This window comes from Poecilia mexicana, unplaced genomic scaffold, assembly GCF_051168715.1.
Source record: "Poecilia mexicana isolate PSO_F unplaced genomic scaffold, ASM5116871v1 scaffold_3, whole genome shotgun sequence".
NCBI lineage: Eukaryota > Metazoa > Chordata > Actinopteri > Cyprinodontiformes > Poeciliidae > Poecilia > Poecilia mexicana.
In genome coordinates this window covers 34,389,283-34,416,728 of record NW_028263372.1, presented here as the reverse complement: position 1 = coordinate 34,416,728, position 27,446 = coordinate 34,389,283, and the positions used below count along the sequence as shown (strand labels likewise).

The 27,446-nt window shown below is 37.9% G+C and overlaps 1 protein-coding gene across 1 annotated transcript in view; it reads right to left on the bottom strand.

Moving 5' to 3' along the window:
- The window catches only part of samd4a (sterile alpha motif domain containing 4A), a 55,521-nt gene that overhangs the window by 11,508 nt on the left and 16,567 nt on the right, over positions 1–27,446 (bottom strand). Inside the window, exons 3-10 of the mRNA XM_015013874.2 lie at positions 13,397–13,999; positions 6,333–6,620; positions 5,577–5,686; positions 4,580–4,666; positions 2,651–2,897; positions 2,384–2,469; positions 1,833–1,951; positions 1,509–1,710 (exon numbers count right to left, since the gene is read on the bottom strand). Of these exons, the coding sequence (XP_014869360.2) occupies positions 1,509–1,710; positions 1,833–1,951; positions 2,384–2,469; positions 2,651–2,897; positions 4,580–4,666; positions 5,577–5,686; positions 6,333–6,620; positions 13,397–13,999 (1,742 nt within the window). The remainder of the gene's footprint in view (positions 1–1,508; positions 1,711–1,832; positions 1,952–2,383; positions 2,470–2,650; positions 2,898–4,579; positions 4,667–5,576; positions 5,687–6,332; positions 6,621–13,396; positions 14,000–27,446) is intronic.

Sequence of the window (27,446 nt, the reverse complement as noted above, 5' to 3'; positions counted from 1 at the left end):
TCATAAGTGAAATAATCAGTCAGTGGAAAGCGTAATTTTTTAATCAACATTAAGGAATTATTTACTTAAAACAATCTCCTATATCTGCTGAAAAGTGATTTGTAAGTTAGTTTTGTTTTAATTCAAGTGTACTAAGATATTTGCACTAAAAACTAGATCAAAAATACCTGGTAAGATGTTGTGTTTTTGCAGTGTACAGGGAAAATCCTGCTTCCTTCATTTGTTTTACTACTTATTCAGCAAATTGCTGCTTTGCTGCAACATCTGCAGATGAAAAATTTTACTGGTGGAAGCAGGAAACGTTGTTTTCTCCTGATTCTCCTCCCTAAGTCAGGTAGACCTAATGACGGGTCTGAGAGTAACCTGCATATTATCCAATCCCTCACCGCCCTGCAGCGCCGACGGCCAGCGAAAAACAGGAAATGCCTGCGCACTGTTCTCACTGTATCTGAGCCGCGCTCTCTCTCTCCCCTATATATATGCTGTACCTCGGTCGCCCCTCCTCCTCACAGCTACAGTGACTCACAGCTTTCCCTGCCAGCCGACTTTTCTCCCTTTTTCTCTCCTGGCACTTCCACTCCAAAGACAAGAAGGAGGAACTGAGGTATTTCCTGCCATTGTGAGGGATGATGAGTAGAAGGAGGGAGGGGAAAAGGAAAAGAAAACCGCTCTGAAATGGGTCGGATCAGACCAAAATGAGGCAGAACGGCCCCGAAACCTCCCGCACAGCTCCGCCCGTTTTCAGTGTTGACGCAGAGTCTCTGGTATGTGGAGCGACCTGCCTACGAGCTCCATTCACACACACACACACACACACACACACACACACACACACACACACACACACACACACACACACACACACACACACACACACACACACACACACACACACACACACTACTCATCCTGCTTTTCCTCATCATGGAATAATGACAGAAAAACTATTTCAGGGAGAAGACGTGCTGAGCCCTGGCGGCTGTAACCATCCTGGAATGTCTCGCTGCTCAGTTCGGGAATGTTCCACTTTAACGTCAAAGATACGACTTCAGAACGAAGCAGTTTAACTCTGAAGCTTCTGAAAGTGTCTTTCCCTTATCATACAGAGTTCCCATAAGTCTGAACTGGAAGTGATCCGTGCCACTGAACCGCCATCTTGGTAGGCAAACGCAGCACAAAACCTGGATGAACCATCCAGAACAACAAAAAGCAAATATGGATTCGGTTGCAGTGTGACGTCACGCCCCCGTCTCCCTGTTGGAGGGCAAAAAGCTGCAGGCTAACGAAGACGACCACTCCCTGACCCCCATCTGACATCAGGGTCACATGTCTGCTTGGTAAGATTTTGTGTTTATGCAGTGTAACTAATAAGCTGCAGTGTGGAAGTTGAAACTGGTGCAAAAATAGAGCCAGCATTAGTCAACGCTATCACTAAAGCTAAGCTAACATGAACGCAGCCAAAAACAGCTGAACAACTCCTGCATCCTCCACAGTCCAGTTTGACTTACATGCCTGCCCTGTTTGGGCCCGGTCGGGGTGCTGCTGGAGCTGCGGGGTGTGGGTCCCAGCAGCCCCCCGCTGCCCAGTAAACCCAGTCTGGCTCCCGGTAAGCTCCTGGAAGGCATATGGAACTGGTGGAGGCTGCGCCTGGCGGACACGCTGCTCCCGACGCAGCTGGTGGTGGGGAGAGAGTTCGACTGACCGAAACGGCTGCAGGACGCGAGAAATGAGAAAGTCAGAATGAAATCAGAAAAGTTAATAAAGCTACTTAAAAACAAAACACATTTGCTGTCACAGATAGTGGAAAAAATGGCCAGTTTGTGAAAACGTACCTCCTCTGAGGCCGGTAACCCGCAATGTCAAGGAGAGTTTTCCTCGGGATCGACCGGAAAAGCCTCTGGACCTGCTGTTTCCATGACAACAGCCTCTTCTTCTGCGTCTCTGTGAAGGACTGCCAAGCACACAGAGAGACAACAGCAGCTAAAAATCAGGAAGTAAACTAATTCTCCATCAAGAATTTTTGGCTATTTTTTAGTGCAAATATATTTGCAAACTTGAAACGAGACAAAACTTTTCAGACAGAAGTTGGAGCTTCCGGCTGAAAAACTCAAATTAAATCAATAATTCCTTAGTTGTGATAAAAAAGCACCAGTACTTACTGTCAGACAATTTCACTTGTAATGTGGGAAAAATGTGTTATGGGTTAAATAATCTGTAAGTAAGTCTTCTGTCTGACTGCAATAAAAAGTAGATTGAAAACTTTTATCATCCAGTTCTTTGTAGAAAGAAAAACAATAAATCGTGCAAATGGAAATTATGGATTTATGGTGCGATTAATCGATTTATTGTGACAGGCCTGTATTTAAAAATTGGAGGGAAATACCTCGTGGATGAGACATTTATCGATGAGCTGCAGGTAGGAGCTGATGTTGTCCTCATCCGACCGCGACACGAGGAGCTGGGTGCAAACTGAGGGCAGCGTGAAAACAAAACATGAGAAGGGGGAGTCCACAGTGCATATCCTGAGGTTGGTTTCTTTGGCCTCCTGCAGCTACTTTGGGTTTACAATTTTAGCCCAGGTGTCTAAACGTTTGGACACCCTTGACATAACTCGGGTGTGAAACTACCTGGACAGGTGAATGACGCTCACCTTTCCCCATGACCCGGGTGAACTGGCCCGGCAGATCCCCCTCTGCGATGACGCTGCCGCTGGACTCGGCCTCTCCTCCGCCGCCTCCAGGCAGGCCGGAGTCAGAGGCGGAGCTCTTGCTCTGCGGACTCAACAGGGGGCGCTGCAGAGACGACTCATCCCCTCCGCTGAAGGCCTTGATGGGAGTCGTGATCATCAGGTGGAGCTCCTGCAGTGGCATGCGAAGATTCCCGCCCTCCAAGACGTCCTGGAAACAGGAAGGAAACATTCACCAACCAAACTGGGAGACATCAGCGCTAAAATAAATAATAACCAGAGGTGAGCAGAGCAGCCAAAAAGTAAGAGTAGCACTACTTCAATACATTTTTACTAAAAGTAAAAGTAAAGAGTATCTGTCCAAAAATTACTCAACTAAGAGTAAAAAAGTATTTGGTAAAAAGTTTACTCATGTATTGAGGAACTGATCAAACTATCAATCATTTAATATTAAAAAATTACATCATCCTAGTGACCAAAATATAAACTTAAGTGGAAATGTTGGTATTTTAAGGACAGAATGGCAATATTTCATATAAGTTATAAAAAAAATAAAGAAAATTTTTCCGAATTAGTTTCTTTCAATAAAAAAATATGAACTAACAAAACCTGCAGGTGTGTGTTTGTGTCTGGTGAATTTTTTGTTAAAACATTTTTGTTTTTCCATTCAGTGGGTAGAAAATCCAGGAATTTTACTCAAAATAATTTTATTATAAAAATACTTTATAATAAAAGTACTCAAATTAAAGTATAAAGTACAGCGTAGCAAAAATACTCCTAAAAGTAATGTTTTCATAAAAGTTACTCAAGTAAATGTAATTGAGTAAATGTAACTAGTTACTGGTTGTATAATTGCACATCTGTTTGCAGCCATTTTCACGAATGAATATAAGCGTTGAGTTGGGGGCGTGGCCAGCGGCAGCTCATTTAAATTTAAATTGACAGGAGGCTCTGAAACAGCTAAAATCTCATTATGCAATAATGAATTTGTGCTAAAAATACAGTAAATATGTTTTATATCTCCCATAGACCAACCCTAACCTGTTGAAGTAAGCACAGCGGGTCACCTTTAACTTATTAAATGAAGTAAAGACATTTGCTTCGACATCAAGCCATGTCGCAACAGTGCTGCTGCGAAAGGTTACGCCTGAAATTAGCTTCCTCAACTCAGTCCCTCCTTCTGCCTGACCTTTAATGTTGTTGTTCTGCTTTGAAGGGTTATGAGTAAAGAGAGGAGAATGAGTTTCAAATCTGTGCCAAAACCTTCCCTTCAATGCAAAAACTTACCAACTGTCTAGTTTCTAATGAAACATTATCAGTTCACTTGAAATAAGACAAAACTAACTTACAAGTAACTTTTCAGCAAGACAAAGGAGTTTGTTTTAACTCAATAATTCCTTAATATTGATGAAAAAGTTGGAGTTCCACTGGCAGATTATTTCACTTGTAACAAAATACTTTCTTACTAAAAAGTCGCTTATAAGTTAGTTTGGTCTAACTTACTAGTGAAATCTTGTTAAAAGTGACTTTTAATGTCGATTTTAAAAAAGAACTAAATCCATGGTCAGATTATATAATTTATAACAACACATTGTTCCCATATTATAAATGAAACTAGGACTTTTTCCCTCAATTTTAATGAATTATTGACTTAAAACAAGTTCCTATAGCTTGATTAAAAGTTACTTGTAAGTTAGTTTTGTCTTATTTCCAGTGAACTAAGATATTTGCACTAGAAACTAGGCTAGCAATCCAGTTTTCTAGATCAGTTCTTCTGTTGTTTTGGCCATTTACAGGCTTGTCGACTTAAAGAAAAAGGTCCTAATGACCAAAATAAAAGTCAAAGCTAGATTACTTTTTATTTCTTGCATGAAAAAACCAACAGTTTCCGACCTTTTCCAGGCTGCGCAGAAGGTTCTGCCTTTCTTTGAGTTTCTGAATGCTGATTACAATCTTGTGTCGAGCTCCTTTGGTGACTTTCTGCAGAAAAAAACAGATTAAGATTATAAAACATCAAGAAAAAAATCTGAAAAATAACCTTTTAATTGGTAGCTATGCTTCCTTTATGCTAACCACAGCAGCAGTATGATGAGGCAGACATTTAGAGACGTCTTGGTGTGAATGTTCATCACATTAGAGTTGGGCAGAAAGAACTGGCAGCACCTGGAGGAAGCGCACTGCTTCCTGGACAGCTGTAGCTGAATTAAATTTAGCTGCATCCCGCTTTTAATAATAGATTCCTCAATGCCTTCATCCACAAGGAAAGCAGCTGCTATATTTGTTCCGTGACAGAAGCAACTTTTCAAGTCAGAAGCCAGACAGCATTAACGCTTGGAAGATATTTTTATTATAGCGAGAGAACAGTAAGGACAATTTGGATGCAACGGAATCTAAATGAGCGATTCCTGAATGGTATGGATAAAACTCTCGGTTGGATGCCAAATGGCATTAAAACACGGCTTTTTCACCAATAACTACCTTTATCATTGTTAAAAACACAAAATCTTACCAAGTAGTTTCCAGTGCAAATATCTTAATAAACGTGAAATAAGACAAAACTGACTTACAAGTAACTTTTCAGCAAGACATTAAGTAATTCATTCCTTAATATTCATAAAAAATACCAGTTCCACTTGCAGATTTTTTTTACATTTGTAACATAGGAAAATTATCTTGTTATAAGTGAAATGCCAGTGAAACTAATACTTAAGGAATTATTGACTTAAAACGAGCTCCTACATCTAGCTGAAAAGTTACTTGTAAGTCAGTTTTGTCTTATTTCAAGTGAACTAAGATATTTGCACTAGAAATTCGAAAACCATACTTGGTACGATTTTGTGTTTTTACAGTGTAAATGTTAAAATCTCTTGTTTTTTGTGTGTTTACGAACCTGTGCTTCCAGTTGTTCTTCCGTCAGTGACATCATCTCATCGTAGGTCATTGTGGAGAAGAGCACGGCGTACTTATGGAGACGAAGACTCTTCAGCCATCCAGGAACATCTGTGGAGAAACTAAGTCTGTCAAATCTTTTTCATAGATCTGGAGACATTTCCGAGAGCAGATGTCATCGTCAAAGCGTTGGTCTCAAAGCAGATTCAAGAAACAGCACAAGTTTGCCAAGTCAGAAGGTTAAACAAACTTCAATCAAAAGTATCTTATACTTAAAAGAAGCCCCATGTAAGACTTTAGCAACCGCTCAGCATATTACAAGTGAGGAAACAAACATACATGTTTTTCATATTTCCCATCAACCACCTGAATTTCAGGATGACTTCTATTTTTCAAGATGGCTGCCAATTTTGAGCCTTTTCAACCAATTACAGCTAAAGAAGGTCACCAACTTTCATGACTTAAATAAACTTTGTCATATCAACTATGATCATCCTATTAATACAATAATAGGATGATCAGCAATTTTGAAAAATTTAGCAACAGATCAAGAAAAAATATTAATTTCTATGGTTAAAAAATATGAAGGCAATGATTTGACACCTATGCATGCACCTCATTGGTGATGTTAGTCCAACAATGGGTGCCATCTTACATTTTTCAATGGTTAACTTTTTTCCCAAAAAGCTAGCCCCTGGAAACATCTGAGCCAATTCAGGTTCTTGTATCCTCATGCAAAGTATTCTGCTTTACTCACCCCTCATTCCACTGCCGTCCTCATGGAAGGAATTGCGATGCAGACTTGAACTGCCTCCTAAGCCGCCATCATCCAGGTGTTCGCTGCCCCCACTGCCCGAAGAGGCGATGCTGCTCTGGGGGGAGAGAGGCGCATGGTCTGGGGCGGGGCCTCTGGACGTCCGAAGGTCCTCTTGGGACAGCCAGACGTGGCCCAGAGGCTGGTTGTTGGGGCCGTTGATGGGGGGCGTAAGGGACACGGAGCGCTTTAGGGGACTGTGCTGCTGACTTCCACTGCAACTTGAAAGAACTGCAGAAGACAAATATACTCTACGTTTACACTCGCGCGTAAAAATGGCTGAAGACCAATGCACAATTAAATACAACCATACATCTTTGAAAAGCAGGAGTGGAGCCTCCTGCACAACCAACAAGAAGGCACCAAGTGGTTTCTGGATGGAAAGCCAACAACATTCAGCAACCATTGTACAGTAAAACCAGCTGACCAAACGTGCTGCAGCTCCACTTTGGTTGCTAGGTAAAGGCCTTGGCTTGGCAAGGGGTTGCCAAGCCAAGGGGTTTCAAAAACAACTCGTTTTTGAAACGAGTTGTTTCAAAAATGAGTTGTTTTTGAAACAACTTATTTTCCAGACACAAAAAAACATTGAGTTGTTGCCAAATAATGGCTGCATGTTAAACGCTTGGGCTGCTTTTGGAAACAGTTGAAATCCTCCAAATAGAAGTATAAAACGGTGCAAAAAGTTAATTTTGCATAATAGGTCCCCTTAAAAATACATTCAACATGGAGGTTTCAGATTGACAACTTTTAATCTCTATAGATCCTCCATATTCAAGGATGCCCTCTTGTTGACAATTAGCCAAGATGGATTTGGTTTCTTGTCAACAATTATTGTGTTGGCTTAGTTTTGGATCATCATCCCGGTGAAAGACCAAATGATGGCCCATTTTCTTTAGTTTTCTGGCAGATTTTCATTTATCATTTTCTGATTGTTTTCAGATTCCATGACGCTCAATCAAATACCCCACCTCACTCTACTGCATTTCAATGACCCAATCTTACAGTAAATAATGTAGACTTTGTACGGATCATGTAGTTCAAGATGCGGTGAACTGAAAATTAAGCTTATAGCATCACTCACTGTACAATTATGTCATTTAATAATCATCTGAGAACCAAAATTTAATTCTGAATCACCAGTTGGACCTTTAATAAATAAAAATAAAAACAAGACAATGATCTACCATGTCATGACGCAGAAGAACACTGAATTCCTCAGTTTTGGCCAATAGTCAGAATGGGAGGACATTAAAAATCTTCAGACCTGAACATTCAGAGTCACATAAAGACAGTTACAAAATCAGCCTTCTATCATTTAAATAATATTTCCAGGCTTAAAGGACAAATGTCCTATGCATTTATCATTAGAAGCTCACAGACAAAAAATCCACATTTTCTGAGGAACAAAATATCGATAAATATCTTAGAATCAATATAATTACACAGCCCTATTTACAACAGTGCTGTGTCGGTTAGCTCTACTGTCTTGAACAGGTAGCCTATTGACTAAAAAGATCTGCTGTTGTTGTATCAACCTTCCAGACCTCTCAGGTTTTCTGGTTCTGCTCTGCATCCAGAAGCAGAACCAAACACGGAGAAGCAGCATTCAGCTTCTATGCACCACAAATCTGGAATAAACTTCCAGAAAACTGCACAACAGCCGAAACACAGGGTTCCTTTAAATCCAGAGTAAAAACCCACCTGGTTAGAGTTGCTATTGATACATAATCAATTAAACATTAATGATGATGTGTACTGATGATTTTGATGATGGTAATTGACAAAATGTAATGTGTCTCTGGTTTCACAACTGGTGACAGTATGACGATTTTATGAGCTTTTTTATGTTTTATGATATAAAGCAATTTGAAATGCTTTTGAATTTAAATTAACTAATCAATCACTGCTGTGTTAGATTAGCTAATAGCAGCGGCAGCTAATATACCACAGCGATCACTTATTAAAAATGCCAAAATAAACATAAAACCTGAAAACATAAAACTAAATGTTCTGATCTTTGTGTGGGAAATGGTTGCATGTTTTTAGGGTGTTTAATCCTGATACATTAGTGGAGCTGTGGAGCTTGCTAAGGCAAGAAATCTGTGTAGCAGAGCTGATACAGAGAGTGAGAAAAAAATAAGAATATGATTTGAATATTTGAGTTTTTCAATAGTTTTTCTGCATTATTTTTCCCACTGCTGTGGTGCACTGCACTAAATTAATACCTACATCTCCAGGTTTCATTTTCTTAATGTGACTGTTCTACTGCAGCAGATCAGCTATGGATAGCATGTAAAAGAATCGGATGTAAACAATAACATCCAACGATTCTATACAAATAAACTTGACTTTACTGAAGGTAAAGTCATGGTTTGATCTGGCAGATAATAGGAAGATGAAAATAAATATCTTTTATACAAGTATCCAATCCTACAGACAATCATGCACAGCGACAGATTTACAGTCTTTCCTGTAAAAACAAAACGAAAAAACAACAAAAGACACCCATAGCATCCTGGAGACAACTCGAGGGGGTAAACAGGATAAAAACGGAGCCAAAGAGCTTTTTGTGTCGCCTCTCTGACTGGGTCGGCTGCCACCAACACTCCAGTCTCTCCTCCTGAGTCCTATATGTGGTCCTCTTACTGTTGGCGCTATGTATAGGGCTTCATGAAGACTGTCTAAAATAGATGCCCAGCTAACATTTCAAGTTCCAGTCCCTAAATATTAGCTATTTTCTCTAAATACAGTCCGCCACAAAGGATGCCTTACAAGGGAACGGACGGTTGGTATGCGCTGCTGTGCCTCGGACTAAAGCTGTTCTGTTAGATCAAAGTTTCTCAAACTTTTTCAGGTTGAGGATCACTTAACTTGAAATTGCCCCGCATTAACACAAGATCTTAGCAACATCTTTTAACTTGTTTATTATTGTTTTCTTTGTTCATGCATGCTGTTTTGTAAATGTGACTGGCCACAACAAAACCTTGAACAAGTCTGCTTGGGGCAATTTGAAAGTGTGAAATCTTAACTTTCCAATGATGCCACACATAATTTAAAAAGAAGTTGGGTTGTGTGAATTAATATAATTTTAAGGCTACTTGCAATAGAGATGTACAATATACCAGCACCAACATCAGTGTTGGCTGATGTTGGTCATTTTTTAACATATTGGTATCAGCCCGATAAATAAAAGTTGGTCAGTATGAAGAATCAATATTTATTTTTTCTAGTGGAGTTTTTTTTCCCCTAATGATGTCAAAACGGTATGAAATATATATAATAGATATATAATATAGTAGATATCAGTTATCGACTGTAACAGCAATATTAATATTGGATATCAAAATCAATGCATTCCAAATTTGTGATTCAGAAGCATAATTAAAAAAAATAGACGAGTTGATTTACCATTATAAACAAGTCGTAAAAACGAATAACACCTCTCACCAACTGAGACCCGTTAATGACATAAAGTCGTTCAAAAGAATCAAATCGCTCATGAACATCACATCAGAAATGACTTAACTTCCTCCGATCATGCAAGTAACATGTAAGTGTTACATGTAAGTAATTCTGGCGTTATTTTCTTTCCACTGAAATGTTCAGTTTTTCTTTTGAGTTACCTGGTTTTAAGCCACTTATCCATTATTTTTAAACACAATTCTGTGGTAAACTAAATGTACGTGTCGCACTTTGAGCTCATGTCACAGCAAATAACCAGTTGTTTACGTGCAGTACCTTGTGGACCTCTAGGGGGCACCATAGTTTGAGAAAGACTGGTTTAGATGACGTGATGGGACAATTACAATCCAACACAATCCTGATAGATCAATCAGATACTGAGTATTTTCCAATAATAGTTGGTAAAAGTATCTAAAAAATACTTTATCCTAGTTATTTTCTGCTTGCCATCCAAACCAACTGGGCGAACTCCAATTTATCAGTTGTGAAATCCTGAGGTTTTCGTCTGGGTCGGAGGCGGCAAGAAGCCCAGAATCCAAGAGTGAATAGGTTTTAAATGTGCATTTATTTATAAACCCCCTCAGCTGTTTCTTTCATCTTCCAGAAAAAGAAAGGGGGAAAAAATCCACAGAGCCCTTGCATTCATGTCTGGAAATATCCTGCGCTGACCATAGTTATGCTGAATTTCAACAGCCCTTCCCTGCCGGTGCGTCGTCTTCATGTGGACGCCATGTAGCTGCTGTGTGGGTTTGTTGAGGGAGCCGCTGGTCCGAACTGTCCAGAGTGTGTTTACTGTGCCGACTTATTTCAGTTTGGTGTTTTGATTAAACTCCAGGAAGTTTCAAACCTCTGGAAATAACTAAGAATAAGCAGAGTTGGGTAGTAACTAGTTACATTTACTCAATTACATTTACCTGAGTAACTTTTTTTTTGGGGGGGGGGGGGGGGAATACATATAAAAGTATTTTTACTACGCTGTACTTTTTAATTTTACTTGAATAATTTTATTATGGGGTATTGCTACTCTCACTTGAGTAAAATTTCTGGATTCTCAAAAACAAAGGTTTGAGCCAAAAATTCAGACACAGACCTGCAGTTTTTGTTCGTTTCATAAGTTTTATATTTAAAGAAACTGATATGAATAAAAAATTATTTTGCTTGATTTTGTTTTTGTTTTTTTATAAATTATTGTCATTTTGGTCCTTAAAATACCAACATTTCCACTTAGTATTAGATTTTGGTCCGTCCGATCATGTAATTTTTAAATATTAAATGTTTGATAATTTGATCAGTTGCTCACTACTTGAGTAATATTTTAGATGGCTACATTTTACTTTTACTTGAGAAAAAACATGTTGAAGTAATTTATGACTATGGAGTATTAATCAAGAAGCAAATTCAATAAACTATACTTTACCTCTCTCAATGTGAGAACTAAATTATACAGTTATGAAAAAATGTGAGAAATTATACTCACAATCAGGTTGTATTTTGTCCACAACCAGCTAGATTAGTCAAAATTATCGACACATTCTGTTGTAATTAATTCAATGTAAAACGAGTGCTATTCTGTCTACCAAAAAAGTCGCAAATCACAAATATCTTACATGTAGGAATTAATAAACCATTTGCAGTTTAGCTAATTTTTCTTCTAAGAAGAAAATCTTGTTTGTCAAAAAAGGAGTAAAAAGAACAGGCAGTTTTAGATAAAGCAGCATAGATACAGCATATTATCTGCTGTCAAAGGATGAAAAGTTATGAATTTAGGTTCTTTTATTATTACAAGACTTTACACACACCATTTTGAAAAGGGGTTCATTATGTTATAATAACTCAATAAATAGTCCAGTGAGCTGTTGTCAATATTTTCAGTCAATAATCATTTTTAAAACTCTTGGTAATCAAAGGCAGCGACTAAAATTAGCAGAAAAATTGCTAATTCATCAGCATTATGTAAAATATTTTGAAGAAATATAGCTTGGGAAATCCTAGAGCTACCGGCCGCCATTTTGAAAACATTATTTTTCCCGAATGCTGATTGGCTGAATCCCCAAAAGCAGAAATAAGGGTGTTAGCTTCTGCAGCAGGAATGCTCATCAATCGACTAACGTTTAATTGATGAGCAGCCATTCTCTTAAAAACCTGAGTTTTCTCTTGTATCATGCGGTACAACCATCTTTACATAACACAAAAAGCTACTTTTTTTATAATATGCTACATTTAAGAAAAAATCATTACATTTTAACATTATTTTGTGTCTGTTGTATAAAACGCGGAGTGAATAAACTGAAAATTGTGGTTTCCGCACATCGTAAAATATAACAGAACAGGAATCTCTTAGGTTGTGAATAGAAAAATAAAATACGAAAGGAATAAAACATTATTCGCATGTAGAAATGTTAAAACTGGATTAACTCACAACAGCTCACAAAATCAACCGTTATTATCGCCTTACCTTTTTTCTGCGTTGTCCGCTCCGCTTTCCTGCCATCACACACTCACCTTCGTCGCACCTTAGTAGATTTTGGTTGAGAAGTTGAAGCTTTTCCGACACTTCGAGTTTCTTGAGTGTTTATATTTCAAAACAGAACTAATTAAAGTGCATTTTACATCCCGAACCGGACTCTATTCGAACCGTTTCTCTGTCTTGTCCGGTGGTAGCGTCACCATCTTTTTGTTTCTAGAAAGATGTGGCTCGGATTACGAATGACTAGCCGCGCCCTCTGCTGGACGGCAATGAAACTACAACACTACAAGAAGATCTAAACGGACGTCAGTTTACAATCAACTGGAAGTAATTTTAATCTAATAAACCATTAATCCGTAATTAACCACAAGTCCACTCATTGTTAGAATCCTTACACTACAAAAATACAAAATCTTACCTGATATTTTGGTCTAATTTCTAGTGCATGTCTTACACTTTAATTGAAACAAAAACTAACTTGCAAGTAACTTTTCAGCAAAATATAGGAGCTTGTTTTAAGTCAGTGAATCCTTATTATTGATTAAAAAGTTATAGTTTCATTAGCAGATTATTTCACTTATGGCAAGACATTTTCCCATATTAAAAGTAAAAAAAAAGAAACCTTACAGTAGAACTAATACTTTTTAATCAATATTGATTGACTTCAATCAATCAATCAAATTTTATTTGTGTAGCACATTTCAGCAGTAAGGCATTTCACTTAAAACAAGGGTGTTCACAGTGCGGCCTGGGGGCCATCTGTGGCCCTTGGACAGATTTTTTGCAGCCTCAAACTGCCAGTAGAACTCATACTTTTTCATTAATATCAATGAATTACTTAAATCAAGCCCTATCATCTGCTGGAAAGTTACTTGTAAGTTACTTTTGTCTCATTTCAAGCATACTGATGGATTTGCACTAGAAATAAGATGAATACTTGGTATAAAGTTCTGCTGTTGCAGTGTATTAATTATTTTTTTATGTATATTTGGTGTTTGGACTATTAAAACGGGCAGTTATAGCGTGATTTCAGCTACTAGCAGGCGGTTCTGCTGAAAGTACATATGACTTTACTTACTGGTGTTGCTTCCTCCACCAGTTCCAACAGTGTTGATGGTTGCCGGCACTGAGGATGATGGGTAAAGTAGGAGATGTCCGTTTTCACAGCCCTGCTGCTGGTGCCAGCCTCCGCCGATCCCCGAGTCCCGGGAGTTCTGCCAGCCGTTGAGGCGGTCGTCGGAGCCGTAGCGCTGGTGGTGGTGGTGGTGCAGGTTGTACAGGTTCCCAGACGACGAAGAGTTCGTGGAAGACGAGGATCCCGACGAGGCCAGGGTGGACGGAGGCGTGGACTGGTGGTGGTGATGGTGGGGGCCGGAGGCGGGAGGCGGCCTCTCCAGGGAGTCGCCCCGTGCGGCGGCCCTCTCTTCCAGGTGGTTCAGCCAGAGCGCCAGGGCGGAGCGGTCCTCCAGGGAGGTGGCCGGGTGGATGAGGGCGTAGGACAGCAGCTGGCGGGACTCCTCCAGGTGGTGGCCGTGCTCGATGGTGTGCGCCAGGATGCGCGGCAGCAGGCGCATGTACTCGCTCTTTGCCTCTGTGTTGCCCGGTTTGAGCAGAGGGAGGTGGGTGAGGACCAGAGAGATGATCCGCTCCTTAGGCTCACCTTGCCACTGACTGATCAGACCTGTGACAAACAAAGAAACGAAACATAAGCTTCATGAAGCAGTGCTAAAAATACACAAAAAAGTTACGTTTTTCAAGAAGGATTCAGGTACGTTGGACATATCTGTATTGGGTCAAAAATTAACAGCAATTATTTGGGTTGTTTAGCCTGACATACAAGAAATATATTTTTCAAGTTTTTACCTCATTATTCATTAATTTACAAATGCGACAGTTTCAAATTAAATCTTTAGTAAGATTTAAAATAGAAGACCCGACCATGATCTCAAAGGTATTCAGCTTGATTAGAGCTAAATATTTAGCTCACTACCTAGCTATTTGGCTTATAAACTGAAACTAGCCTGCTAACTAAATATTTGACTTAAAGATAAATATTTAGACTTCGATCTAAATATTTAGTTTGGAGTTTAATAGTTAGCACTAAACTAAATATTTAGTTTACAAACTGAATATTTAGCTTGGTAACTAAGTATTTTTGGAGCTAAATATTTAACTTGCAACTAAATATTTTGCTTACAAACTAAATACAGTATTTGTAAGTGAAATATGGAAGCAAGTTTCAAATTAATAGCTATAATTTGGGTTATTTAGCCTGGTAACTTAGCTAATATGTGATAAAGTGATGATGAAGAATATTTTTAAGTTGAAGACTCCAGACACTCTTGAAGTGTTCGTCGCCAGCGCGATTCGACTCGCTGCCTTCATCAGGATGGCGACCCACTGGTGCTTCAATATGTTTACATGGAAAACCCAGATGGAAAAAAAAAAAAAGCTCCACCTTTGGAGATGTGATTCATCGATGTAATTAGTAAACACCTGCACAGCTTTAAAATAGAAGAGCTCACTATGATGTCAGGCCTACAGTCACCGATCCATTTAGATGTTTCGGTAAACACCGAGGTCCTGAAGGCTGGGCTGAACATAACCTGGAGGTCATGGAGCTCTATTGTTGTCTGTGAGCCACTAGGATCCATTCCTGCTGCCTTGGGCCACAGCTATAGTTACCAGCAGGTCAGGTCGGCTGCTTCAGTCAGCCGAACAAATAAAGACGGGACATAAGAGGAAGCAGGAACACTTCGCATCCTGTGGAAAGACACCAGCTGTAAGCTGGACCTCATGGCTCTGGCCTTCATATCCAACAGTCAGAGGGGGCAGAGTACCCAGACATTGTACTCAAGTACGAGTAGTGATACTTAAACATATTTTTATTCAAGTAAAAAGCAGCCAAGAAATTACTCAAGTAAGAGTAAAATATGTATTTGGTAAAATATCTACTAAAGAACTGAGTAACAGATCAAATTATCAATCAATTAATATTTTAAAATATCATCATCAGATGGACTAAAAATATAAAGTTAAGTGGAAATTTTGATATTTCAAGGTCCAAAACGACAATAATTCATATACGTAACAAAAAATAACAAAATCAGGCAAAATAAACTGATTTTTCCAAATCAGTTTCTTACAATAATTTTTTTTTAAAACTTTATCAAAAACAGCCGGTGTGTGTCTATGTCTGGTGAGTTTTGGTTAAACGTGTTTGTTTTTCATTCAGTGGATAGAGAATCCAGATATTTTACTCAAGTAAGACAAGAAATACTTCATAATAAAATTACTTAAGTAAAAGTAAAAAGTACCAGTTCCACTTGCAGATAAATTCACTTATAAAAAGACATTTTCCCATGTTCAAATTTACTAAAACATTGTAATAATTGTCAACTAATTTAGTAAACAATTAATCGTTAACAGGAGTAGACGGGCTCCTGGCCATTTACTGTAAAAAACATATTCAGAGCAGTAATTAAGCCAAAACTGTACAAAACATTTTGCATTTAAGATAAAAAACAAACCTTTGTCTGTGAATAGGTTTTATCAAAAACTCCTCAGTGGCAGTTTTAGCTTCCACTGTTTCAAATTCACTAAAGGAAAGCTGTATCATTGCTTTTCAGGCAATAAAATGATTATTTTCTTATTTTAAAAAAGGACTTGACATATTTTAATGCATTTCTAATGTATTATATGTGCATACAAAAAGTTAAGTGGTTAAATGAAGATGTGAATTTTTAAAATCTGATTAAATCTTATAATAATCGATTAATCTGTGTTAGTTTCAATGAGTAATATTAAGAATACTTTTGTTTTTCAGAGCTAAAAACACATTTGAATATTTATTTTTAAATAACTCAATATTTATTCTGTGCATAACTTTTTTCACATCTTGGTTTTGTGATCTGAACTGTCAAAAAGACAATGCTCACTGGAAAAAAGGAGGAAAACTTTAGAGCTCTAGGTTAAGATCCAAAAAAGAAAAAAGAGAGCTCTCCTGTCGTAGAGTAGAGCAGGCCCAGAGGCCCTCGTCTGGGAATGATGTAATACTGCGGACCAGGAAGCAGGAAAAGATGAGGTAGAGATAAGTAACAAAATATGGAATGGAAATAAATGGAATGAATTAAGCAGCAAGACGTGTAAAGGGATCCAGGGAGTCACTGCGCCGCGCTCCAAGGGTGACGCAATCCCTCATTCCTCTGAGTGAAGCAATCCTGGGCCTTTCGCGGAGCAGCAGTTGCACCATGAATGAAACTCATGGGTGGAAAATACCAATTTGTTGTAGAGAAAGTGTAAAATAGAAAAACTAACTTCCAATGTAGAGCCGGTCTGCCAGTTTTTAAAATATCAACTTAAACGGTGAAATGTAGCTACTAAAAGTTTCTAAATGATCAAATCTGAGCTTGAAAAAGGAATGTGATCCCACATAGTTTGTTTAAAACAGAAATCCTACCTAAGCCGGTCTGGGTTGCATATGGCTGAAACGATTCTTTGGATTAACTGTGATTAATCGATTATTGAAATAATCAGCAACTAACTTAGTAATCGATTAATTGCTAACTGGAGCATACAGACTCAAAAAAGGCAATTTTCTGCAATTTGCTAAAAAAAACAGAGAAGTAATTAAGCCAAAATGTACAAAAATTTATATATTTTACATTTAAGATTAGAAATGCGCTGAGCTTTTCACATGTTTATGTTACAAGTATTTTTAGCTGCAGATGCATCCTTTGCTACAGATGACAAAGTGTTTACTGCAGGAATGCTGTGTTGTACTTTAGGCAAAAGCATGTCTATCTTCTTATTTAAAAAAGGAATTAAATCATTGTTTTTTGTATCTTCTGATGTATTTCTAACATTATATAAAAGGTGATTAAATAAATGCTTCCAAAATGTGCCAATTTTTTATCCAATTAATCAATTAATCAGTAGAATAATCAATTACTAAAATAATCATTAGCTGCAGCCCTACTATGTAACACATAAAAAGCTTTTAAAACATCAGGAGAGATAAGTTTTAGAAATAAACAGTAAAGATTTCCATAAAAGACTGTGGTATTTATTTAAAAAAATAAAATAAAATCATATTTGTATTAATCACTGATCTGAAATCCCACAGCTGTTTCAAGTTTATATCTGACGTCAAGATAAAATGAGCTAATAGACCACACACTGCAAAAACACAAAATCTTACCAAGAGCTTTTGTCTAGTTTCTAGTGAAAATATGAAATGAGAGAAAACTAACATTTTTCAGCAAGATGTAGGAGCTTGTTTTAATTCCTTAATATTGATGAAACAGTTCTAGTCCCACTGGCATATTTATAACAAGACAGTTTCTCATGTAAAAAAAAACTGAAAGTACATCAATCAGTAAGAAGAGAATGGCTAAAAAACATAAACCTGAAGCTCAAGATACTTTATGCCTTTTTGACTGGATTTACAAAGGTTAAAAAGGTCACCAAGTCAAAGTGGAGCGGTTCACCTCACACTGACCGTGAACCAGCTTTCATCACTCAGAGGAGTCACAGTTAAAACCTAACAGGGGTTAAAGGTCAACGGCTAACAGAAACATGCGCTATGTTTTCACATATGGATCTGGTTCTAATCAGTTCGGTTACAAGGGTGCACAAATCTGGAGCATCCCTTTAACACATTCAACAACCGCTATTAAAGGTGAGCCACTATGCTTCCTTGAACAGTTTGGGATAGGTCTGTGGGCGAAACAAAACATGTTTATTACATATTTTGCACAAAATCATTCTTAGATAATGAGATTTTAGTTTGCTCAGTTCAGAATGAGCTGTTTTAGGGCATCCTGTCATTAAATCCAAATAAGCTGCTGATGGTCACGACCCCCCAACTCAATGTTTTCACTCACATGTGAAATTGGCTACTAATATATGTGCAATAATACAACCGTACATATTTGAAAAGCAGAACTGGAGCCTCCAGCACAATCAGCAATAATGCAGCAAGAGGTTTCTAGATGGTAAGTCAACAATAAAACACTAGTACACAGGAAAATTAGCTATTTGATTCCTGAGTCATATTTGATTAGAGGGCACAGTTACCTAGCAACCCGAGTTAAGCTCAGCCCGGTCACCTAGCAACCCAAGCAGAATTCCAGCACATTTGGTCAACTGGTCTTACCGCTGCCTGCGCTATATGCAGCAAAAACACAGTCCTATCAAGTATTTTTGGTCTAGTTTTAGTGTAAATATCTTAGTACACTTGAAATAGGACAAAACCAACTCACAAGTAACTTTTTAGCAAAATATTGTTAAAAAGTTTTGTTTTAAGCAAATAAAACAAGCGCATTTTATTGATCAAAACATATTAGTTCTACCAGCAGATTATTTCACTTAATGCACAACATTTTTACCATAAGATAAAACCTATCAGTGGAACAAGTACTATTTCCTAAAAGCACTTTGAATTGCCTTGTTGCTAAAAATGTGCGGTATAAATAAAATTACTTTTAATTTTTAATAATCAAAAATTATCTTAATTAATTACCTTAATTTCCTCAATATTTAGGAATTAGTGACTTAAACTCATACTCACTGAAAAGTTACTTGTAAGTCAGTGCACTTGAAATAAAACCAAACTAAGATATTTGCACAAAAAACTAGTCAAAAATACTTTGCAGTGTTAAAACCAACTGACCAAAGTTTCGCTTGGGTTGCTAGGTAACCGGCTGGGCATTGCTGGGGTTGCTAGGTAACAGCACTGTCCTAGTCGAATATGACTTAACATTCCGGAGGAAATTTCCAGACAAGAAAAAACATTAATTTATACCTAAAAAAAACAACTGTATTGATCATTCTGTACAGTTGTATCATTCAACTGTACAGAATAGACGGTTAAAGCAGTATTATTACTTATTTTAAACGTTATTCTTAAAGTAGAGCGACATAAGCGCAATCCCCCTACCCCATTCTCGGTCTGTGTCATACACAAATCTATCCCCCTGGGAACTTAACCTGCTTCAGTGAATTTTCCCCAACAGGTCCCGTTTAAAATGAATAAAAATCACAGTTCAAATCCAGAACTTCAGGCTAGCGACAGGTACTGTAAACAGTAGACTGTGAATCACACCAGATTCACTGAGAGGAACCGCTGAAAGAACCAGTGAAACCTCAGACAGGGAGTCATCTGTTGAGGGGCTGACACAGCAGCTCCCTGCTGGCACAGAGTGCACGCCACCCTGGCCGACCGCTGCCCTTTGACGCCATCAGTGGCACCGAAACAAGAGCGGCGCATTCAACACAGCTCCGCCGCCCTGTGACTAATCTCTGCTCGGTTTCCCTCAAGTCGAACCCGCCACCTTTTGCGCCACAAGCTGGCCGTCTGAAAGCGCAACACAAACAGAAAGCAGGCAGACAGACGGGAAAGTCGTCTGAGTCACTCCAGCCAAGGAGGTCGAATGTCCTGGTGTACGGGAGACCATGGATGGACGGATTTCAGCAATCAAAATTTTGTTCTGGTCTATTTTGGTGTAAATGGAGCTTAATTTACTGCTCCAACTAGATTCTAGCTCTGACCTGTGGATCATCACAAATAAAAACTAGATCTTGAATTCAAGTAGACGTAGATAAAGACCTATTTCTTAAGGTAGAACTGATGTTCTTAATATATTAGGATTTTTTCTCTTGATTCTAGTGCAAATATCTTATTACACTTGAAATAAGAGAAAACTAACTTACAAATAACTTTTCAGCGAGATGTAGGAGCCTGATTTAAGTCAATAACTTCTTAAATTTAATTAAGAAATCTAGTTCCATTAGTAGTTTATATCACTTAAGAGAATTAATGTCTTCATTTTATTTATACAGTTATTTATTAATGCATTTATTTTTACCTTCTTTAGACATTATCTATCCATCATCCATCTATAAATACAGTTTTATTACTAATCATACGTTAGTTTTCTTTCCTTATAAATTTTGTTTGATTTACTAATATTGCATTTATTTGGTCTTACAGAAAAGACTAAATAAGTCCAACACTTTTCGATGAGCCAAACCAGATTGTTACTGGCCCCCATTTGGTCACCCCTTTTCAGAACTTTTTTGGAGCCGCCCCTGCTGCATCATCTTCCAGCAGTAACTGACAAGACGAGTGATTGAAAGCAGTTGTGAGATTTCCTCATCTGGATGACATTTATCGTAATTTAGCTCTGCTTACCAAAAACAGTCGTCCATCTTTCAGCCAGGAACGGCAACAAAAGCGAGTGAAAATCTCATTAAATAGTGCAAATCAAATTAAATCTCCAAGTAACCCGAGTCTGTTGCAAACACATTTAACCCTGACCCGGATCCGGCCCGCTTGTCCTTTCATTTCGGACTCTGATCACGAGAAACGAGGGACGGCGGTGGAAACAATGTGATGGTTTGAGCTCCTTTGTTACACACTGATGCAAACAAAAACAAACCCGAATGGACAGCGAAACACACATACACAACAACCCAAACTGGTGGAGACACATGATTCCGCTCATGCTAAATATAGACGAGTCGACAGCGTGCAAAGCCACAACAAGGCAGACTGTGCTACAGATAAGACAGCGGTTAGACTGGTCAATGACGCAGCAGCTTTATGTCCTATTCTGTGATCCACACTCAAATATCCTCGCCTGATTTGACTTACAGGACATTCTTCCATCACGTTACAGCTTAAATCCATCTAAAAATCAACCTTATATCTCTATCAACAAAGCTAACCTTCCTCATGTTGAGTAAACATCGTAGTCAGCATTGAGCTCAAAAACTGAGACTACACCAACTGTAAACAAGTCAGTTAAGTCTGGATGCAAACAATGATCAATTAATGGTTTATTTGAGTAACATTTGTTCCAATAGATAAGCTAACGTCCGCTTGACCTACTTTAGTGTTGTGGTTTGGCAGCCGTTCAGCAGAGGGCGTCGCTGGTCACAGTTGTACGAGAAACAAAGATGGCGGCGGGGGTATGCCTGAAGAGAAACGGTCCGGAGTCCGGTGTGGGACGCAAAATGCTTTTCCTGCGGTTCGGTTCAGACAAGTTCCTTAAGTTCCATCTTTCTATTCAGAAAAGGTTACTGTTCTATTTTATAAATGCCTAAATTTATTAATGTGAGAAAACCACAACTTTCTGTTTATTTAGTCAGTATTCACTGCAGCTGACAAAATAATGTTAAACTGTAATTATTTTTAATTTATTTTTTAATTAAGCATATGTCTTTATGGAAAGACGCTCAGTTCACACGTTTTTAAGAAAAAGGCCGCTTACTAATTAACTTTAGATAACGTGCATCCTTAATTCAGATCATAATGACTAAAAAAATAGCATTAGTCTAGTCACTTCTGACCTCAAATTAAGCCACGTCCAACTTTAGTGGAGATCCTGCTGGTAGATAATTTCTCTACCACCTGAGTGCTAAAACTAGGTTTTAGCACAATCTTACCAAGTATTTTTGACTAGTGTATTGTCCAAATATCTTAGCACACTTGAAATAAGACAAAACTGACTAACTTTTCAGCAAAATATAGGCACTTATTTTTAGTAAATAATTCTTGAATATTGAGGAAAAAGTATCTCATCTATGTTAATGAATTACTGACTTACAACAAGCTCTCATATTCTGAAAAGTTACTTTTAAGTTAGTTTTGTCTTATTTCAAGTGTACTGAAATATTTGCATTAGAAACTTGGCAAAAATGTTGGTAAGACTGTGTTTTTACAGCGAATAAATTCCTTTGAGCTTTTTAGTTGTTATGAAACAGTTGGGATGAAACATCCCACAATGCCTAGCTCATACTTGAAGATGATGGGTGCAAAACAAGAAATAAATGTGCTGGGATTACTTTCCAGACTCAAATATTTAGATTCCTTTGCTGCTTTTCAGCCAATTTTTTACAGTATCAAAACATAACAGTATGCTATGTTTGATGAATGTTTATAATACAAATTTATAATACAAACTAGAAAAACTGCCAGAGAACCAATACTGATTTAAATTAAATTCTTAAACCATTATGGATAAAACCTTCCAGAAGATAATACCAGTCATGTTAATCAATGCATCAATAAGCTTAGTTTTTCCAAATTCTTTTCCATTTTGCCTTCCTCTTTTCTAATAAATGACACATTCACGGATTCAGGATGTTGTCTGGAAAGAATGAGGGAACAAATTTGTAGTGGTGGGTGTTACTAGACGAGAACAAAGTTGTTTTTTTTGTTTGTTTTCTTTTTTTCAGTAAAGTCGAGTAGTGACTGGGCGGCGTGAGGGAAAAGTTCCTGTTCCTGCTTTCCGATTGGATTCTCCAGCTCAGCAGTGGGGAATGTGCTGGCATACCACAGGCTCTGCTGCTGAAGAATGGAGAGATTCCTCATGATCCAGAGAGTGCTGCGCCTTAATCACAAGTACACTTACTGCCTGATTCATATATACTTTCACTAACTTTATATTATATCATCACCAAACCAAGTAGGGAAAAAAAGAAAGAAATGGAAAATATCAAGTTAGAGAAGTCACTTTTCAAGAAAAAAAGAACAAACATTTAAATCAATTAATCTGGTGATTAATTGATTAATCAGTGGAAGAAATTGGCAAATTTTTCATTTAACTTTTTTAAACAAAGATGTTCTTGTCTTGCATGTGATTTTTATGCATTTTTATGTTTGGTTTAATTTCTGCTTTGACAGTGTTCTTTCTGCAAATGACCTTTCTGAGTCTTTATGCCCCAGTCAATGATAAATCGATTACTAAAATAGTTAATGTTATTTCAACAATTGATTAATCATTTCAGTTATAGTTACAAGTAATAAAAAATAGGACTTAAAGTTTCTCTTAAAATTGTGTAGTAAGCTAAACTAGTAAAATACATTTTTATATATAACTTGAGCAGTAAAAATGGAAGTAATATAGCCAAATTTTATTAAACTACTTTTTCAAAAATGTTTCCCAAAGACATAAAATCAACTGCAATATAGCGGGGTGCCCATGTTAGAGCTCTTTCAGACATCACTGATGGCCAGGCTAACACTGTTGGCGGAACAGGAAAGTACTCCCTGCACAAAAGCAAACCTGAGCCTGATATTTGCACTCTTGTGTGGCAAACTGCTTGACCTCTGCAGTAACCCTGAAATTCCTGACGATCTGGGTCTGCAGCATCTCGTCAGCAACAAGCTTTTTGTTTGGTGCAGCACTCAGCTGGACGCCACCCTGAGCATTTCACAGACAGATTGATTCACGTTTAGTCAGAAAACGTCTAAAAATAGGTAACTGAAACTAATTAATGGTAGCGGTTTTGTCATTTACAATTAGGACTGAAAAGATTAATCGGCTTAAATGTAATGAATCAATTACTGAACTTATTAACTAATTTTGTAACTGATTAAGTGGAGCATTACGATGGTGTATTAAGGCCACTGTAAATGGAAAAAAGAAGTTAACTTGCACCAAAAAAGTTTCTAGGAAAAACGAGGACAAGTTTGAAAAGTCAAACATTTACTAGAAAACGATCAGAAATTTTGAGATTATCCAGATTATCCATGTTTTTTTGGGTTTTTTTTTTAAAAAAACATGGAAATTTCTGAGTTTCAAAAGTTGAAAATTTTTTAATTTCTGAAACATCCAGCAACTTTTCAAACACACACACACACACACACATCCTCAATATCAACAAACAATTTAGAGATTAATCTCTACAAAACCAAGGAAATTTCAGGGTTTTTTTGGCAGCAGTTTACTCATTTTTTTCTATCTACAATGAGCCATCATATAACACAATGAAAGCAGTAATGGCAAAAATGTATGCATTTTGCATTTAAGATTTAAAAAAAAACTTTGTAAATATGTTGCAAAGTGTAGAAAATACTGAAAACTACTGTTTGCACAAAATAAACTTATGAGATACAAAAAAAGCCAAGAGTTGCCTGAATGTGTCAGAAAGGCCAGAAGAAGACATTAGTTTTCATTAGCTCAACAGCGATCTATGAAAATGAAGTTCCCTATGAGCAACAACAATAAACAAATGTCAACCAGCCCCAGTTTTGTTTCACACCTGTTGAGATTAAATGAAGCTCAGCTCTCATCTTTTTAAGCTCTGTGCAACTCTTCAGCCAGCAGGTCTCTTCCTCTGAGCCGCTTATTTATTTATTCTGTTCAATGTTTGAAACAGTAGCCAAAACAGCTGTCTGCAAAGTGGGAAGCACCTGCATGACAATGAGGTGTTTGTTGATGCTGAGAGTGTGTGTGTTTGTGTCTCCCTGCAGCACAGAGGAAAAGCATCATCCAGGCTCCTGTGGACACATCCTGCTCCGTTGGCTTCGTCGGAGCGAAGTTCACGCCTCACTTCCTCCTTTAAACAAGTTCGCAGCCAAACCAGAAGATAGCTCCACTCTTCAATCAAACACAACACCTTCATTTTAAAGGAATTTTGCTTTGTTTAGCAGGTTAGGATATGGCCTCATTACTTTTTGTTCACAAAATCATTCTTAGGTAATGACATTTTACACCCCTTAACTCAGTGTTTATACCAACATGTGAAAATGGCTGAAAAAAGATGCATATGTGTACATCTTTGAAAAGCATTAGTAAAGCCTCCTGTATAACCAACAACAATGAAGCAAGTCAACAACAAAACACTTGTCTTTTCCATCAGCCTTTATACAGTGCACACAGCGGCATGTATACGTTTTGTAAATGTATATTTATGTGTGCATGTCCATATATGTATATATGCACATCTGTATGTTGTGTATATAGTGATAGTTTCATAATTATATTTCTAGTTTAGCTTACATGATGATTTTTCCTACCCTGACCAGAATAGAAAAATGAAAAACAGCAGTTTTTTCATTTCTGTTGCTCTTTTATTCTGTCTACATTCTGCTGTGACAGCTTAAATTTCTTGATTAAGGATTATTACTTAGGATTATTATTTTTGTTTTACATAAATTTTATGTTGTTTATGGTTATTTACTAATATTTAACACCTTATATGGAATAGCTTGTCAACTAATAAGCAATTTCCACTTCAGGATCAATAAAGTATATTCTATACATTAGAACTAGCGGACCAAAAGCGCAGGAACTCAGCTTGGGTTGCTAGGTAACGGGGCTTGGCTCTGCTGGGGTTGCTAGGTAACGGCGCTGGGCTCTGCTGGGGTTGCTAGGTAACGGCATAGAGCCTGTGGAATGTGGTTTAACATTTGGGAGGTTTTTGAAACATATCATTTTCCACACACCAAAAAATATGAACTTCTTGCCAAAAAAAATCCAGCTGGGTTTTTTTTTTAACAGTTGGGCTGTTTTTAGAAGCAGTTGAGACTCAAATGGAATTCCAAAGATATGAACAAACTGTGAATTATTCCTCTTCCTTTAGTTTTCATGCCAGACATTTCCCTCTCTGGTCAGGACAAAGCAGTGCAGAGGTCTGCGGTCTACCTGCGGACGTAAGGAGAAGTGCTCCAGAGTTTGGGGAGGCTCTGAATGCAGCAGCTATGCTGGGAATGTGAGCCTCTGTTCTGCCAGAACCTCTATTTAAGGAAGTAGAAGCCAAGAACCACTCACTCTTTGTGCATCTTCATTTTTGGTACATTTTGTCATGTCCCAAAAGAGATCATCATATTTGCAAAAACATTTGTGAAGAAGTCCTTATAGACTGAAACATGCTAATGAAGTAAAACAGGACAAAGTCCTCATCCTGAACCCAACAGTAAACTCAGTCTTTAAAAAGGATGTATTTTTATAGATGATGTTGTTCTCCTCGTATCTTCAGACACTAGATATTAAAATGTGGAAAAAGAAAAAGCTGTGAATACTTTCCAGATGCGCTGTACATCGGAGCTGCAGCTAACAATTATTATAGTAATCGTTAATTGTTAGTAACAGTAACTAACGATTAATTAATCATGATTAATTTGATTAATCGTGATCAAACTTAATCTCTCTTAGTTGCTTCAGACCTAGACATGAACAATTACTAAATGGATTAATTAAATACCACAATGTCACAATATAGCAGTGCTTCTCAATTATTTTTCTGTTACGCCCCCCCCAGCAAGAAGAAAACTATTCGCGCCCCCCACTCCTCACCGTGACTATCCGTCTCTGCATAACATTTTATCCTTATTAATATTAAAGAAAAGAAAAAAAGGCTGCACTGGCGTCATCCAGCATGACAGAGACCATGTCTAATGCTGCAGGCAGTATCAGCTCCTCTGCTATGGTGTGGGGCTTTTTGCACTGCGCAATTTGGTACGCCACCTTATATGATGCTAACAGCGCTCGATGGTTTACTGAAGTAGCCTTCACAAAGCGGGATGACTGTTGGCAATATTCAGCACGTTTTCGCTGAAAAAACTCTAGCGGCTTACCGGTGTGATTGGAGTGTAAAGTATTTAAGTGACGCACTAATTTATTTGGCTTCATGCTGTCCGCTGCGAGCATTTTTAGACACAGCAAACACACCGGTCTTTCCTCTTCTCCAACTGTAGTGACAGTGAAGCCAAGCGCTAAATACGCTTTGTCGTATTTCCTCGTCTTAGCTTTCGGGTGACTTTCTTTTTCTCATTATCTTTGTCTCTCTCCGCTTTTCTTTTCGTCCCTGTTAAAAACTTTTTCATGTTGGGGGTTGTTATGTTTAATAACGGAGGCTATAGACAGAACGCAGTCGGAGCTTTCTGTTGACTCAACACTGCTAACCAAGGAAAACCTGTTGTCTTGTAAGTCGTAAAATGTTGCACTGTCGCAAACGTGACAGAAGTAACAATGACAGCGCCACTGCCCCCTACTGTAGTGGATGCGCAATTACACTTTATACTAGTACTGCCCAAAAAAAAGCCTGTTCCCCAGGGTCACACGCGCCCCCCCAGGTATCGCACCAAAGAACCACTGCAATATAGTGACAATTTCAAAATATATGTAAAAAATATATATTTTTAATAAAAGATATGTACACCAGCTTTAACAAAGATATTGTGAAAGAGCCTGGGGTGGAAACTTCACTGAAAAGGAATTTAAAAAGCAGCAAATCTACAAAATATTAAACATCCAGAAGTGTATCAAGACCATTTTTCCAGCAGTAATGAATATAAAAATTACCGTTAGTGTTTTTAAACGTAAACTTGAATATAT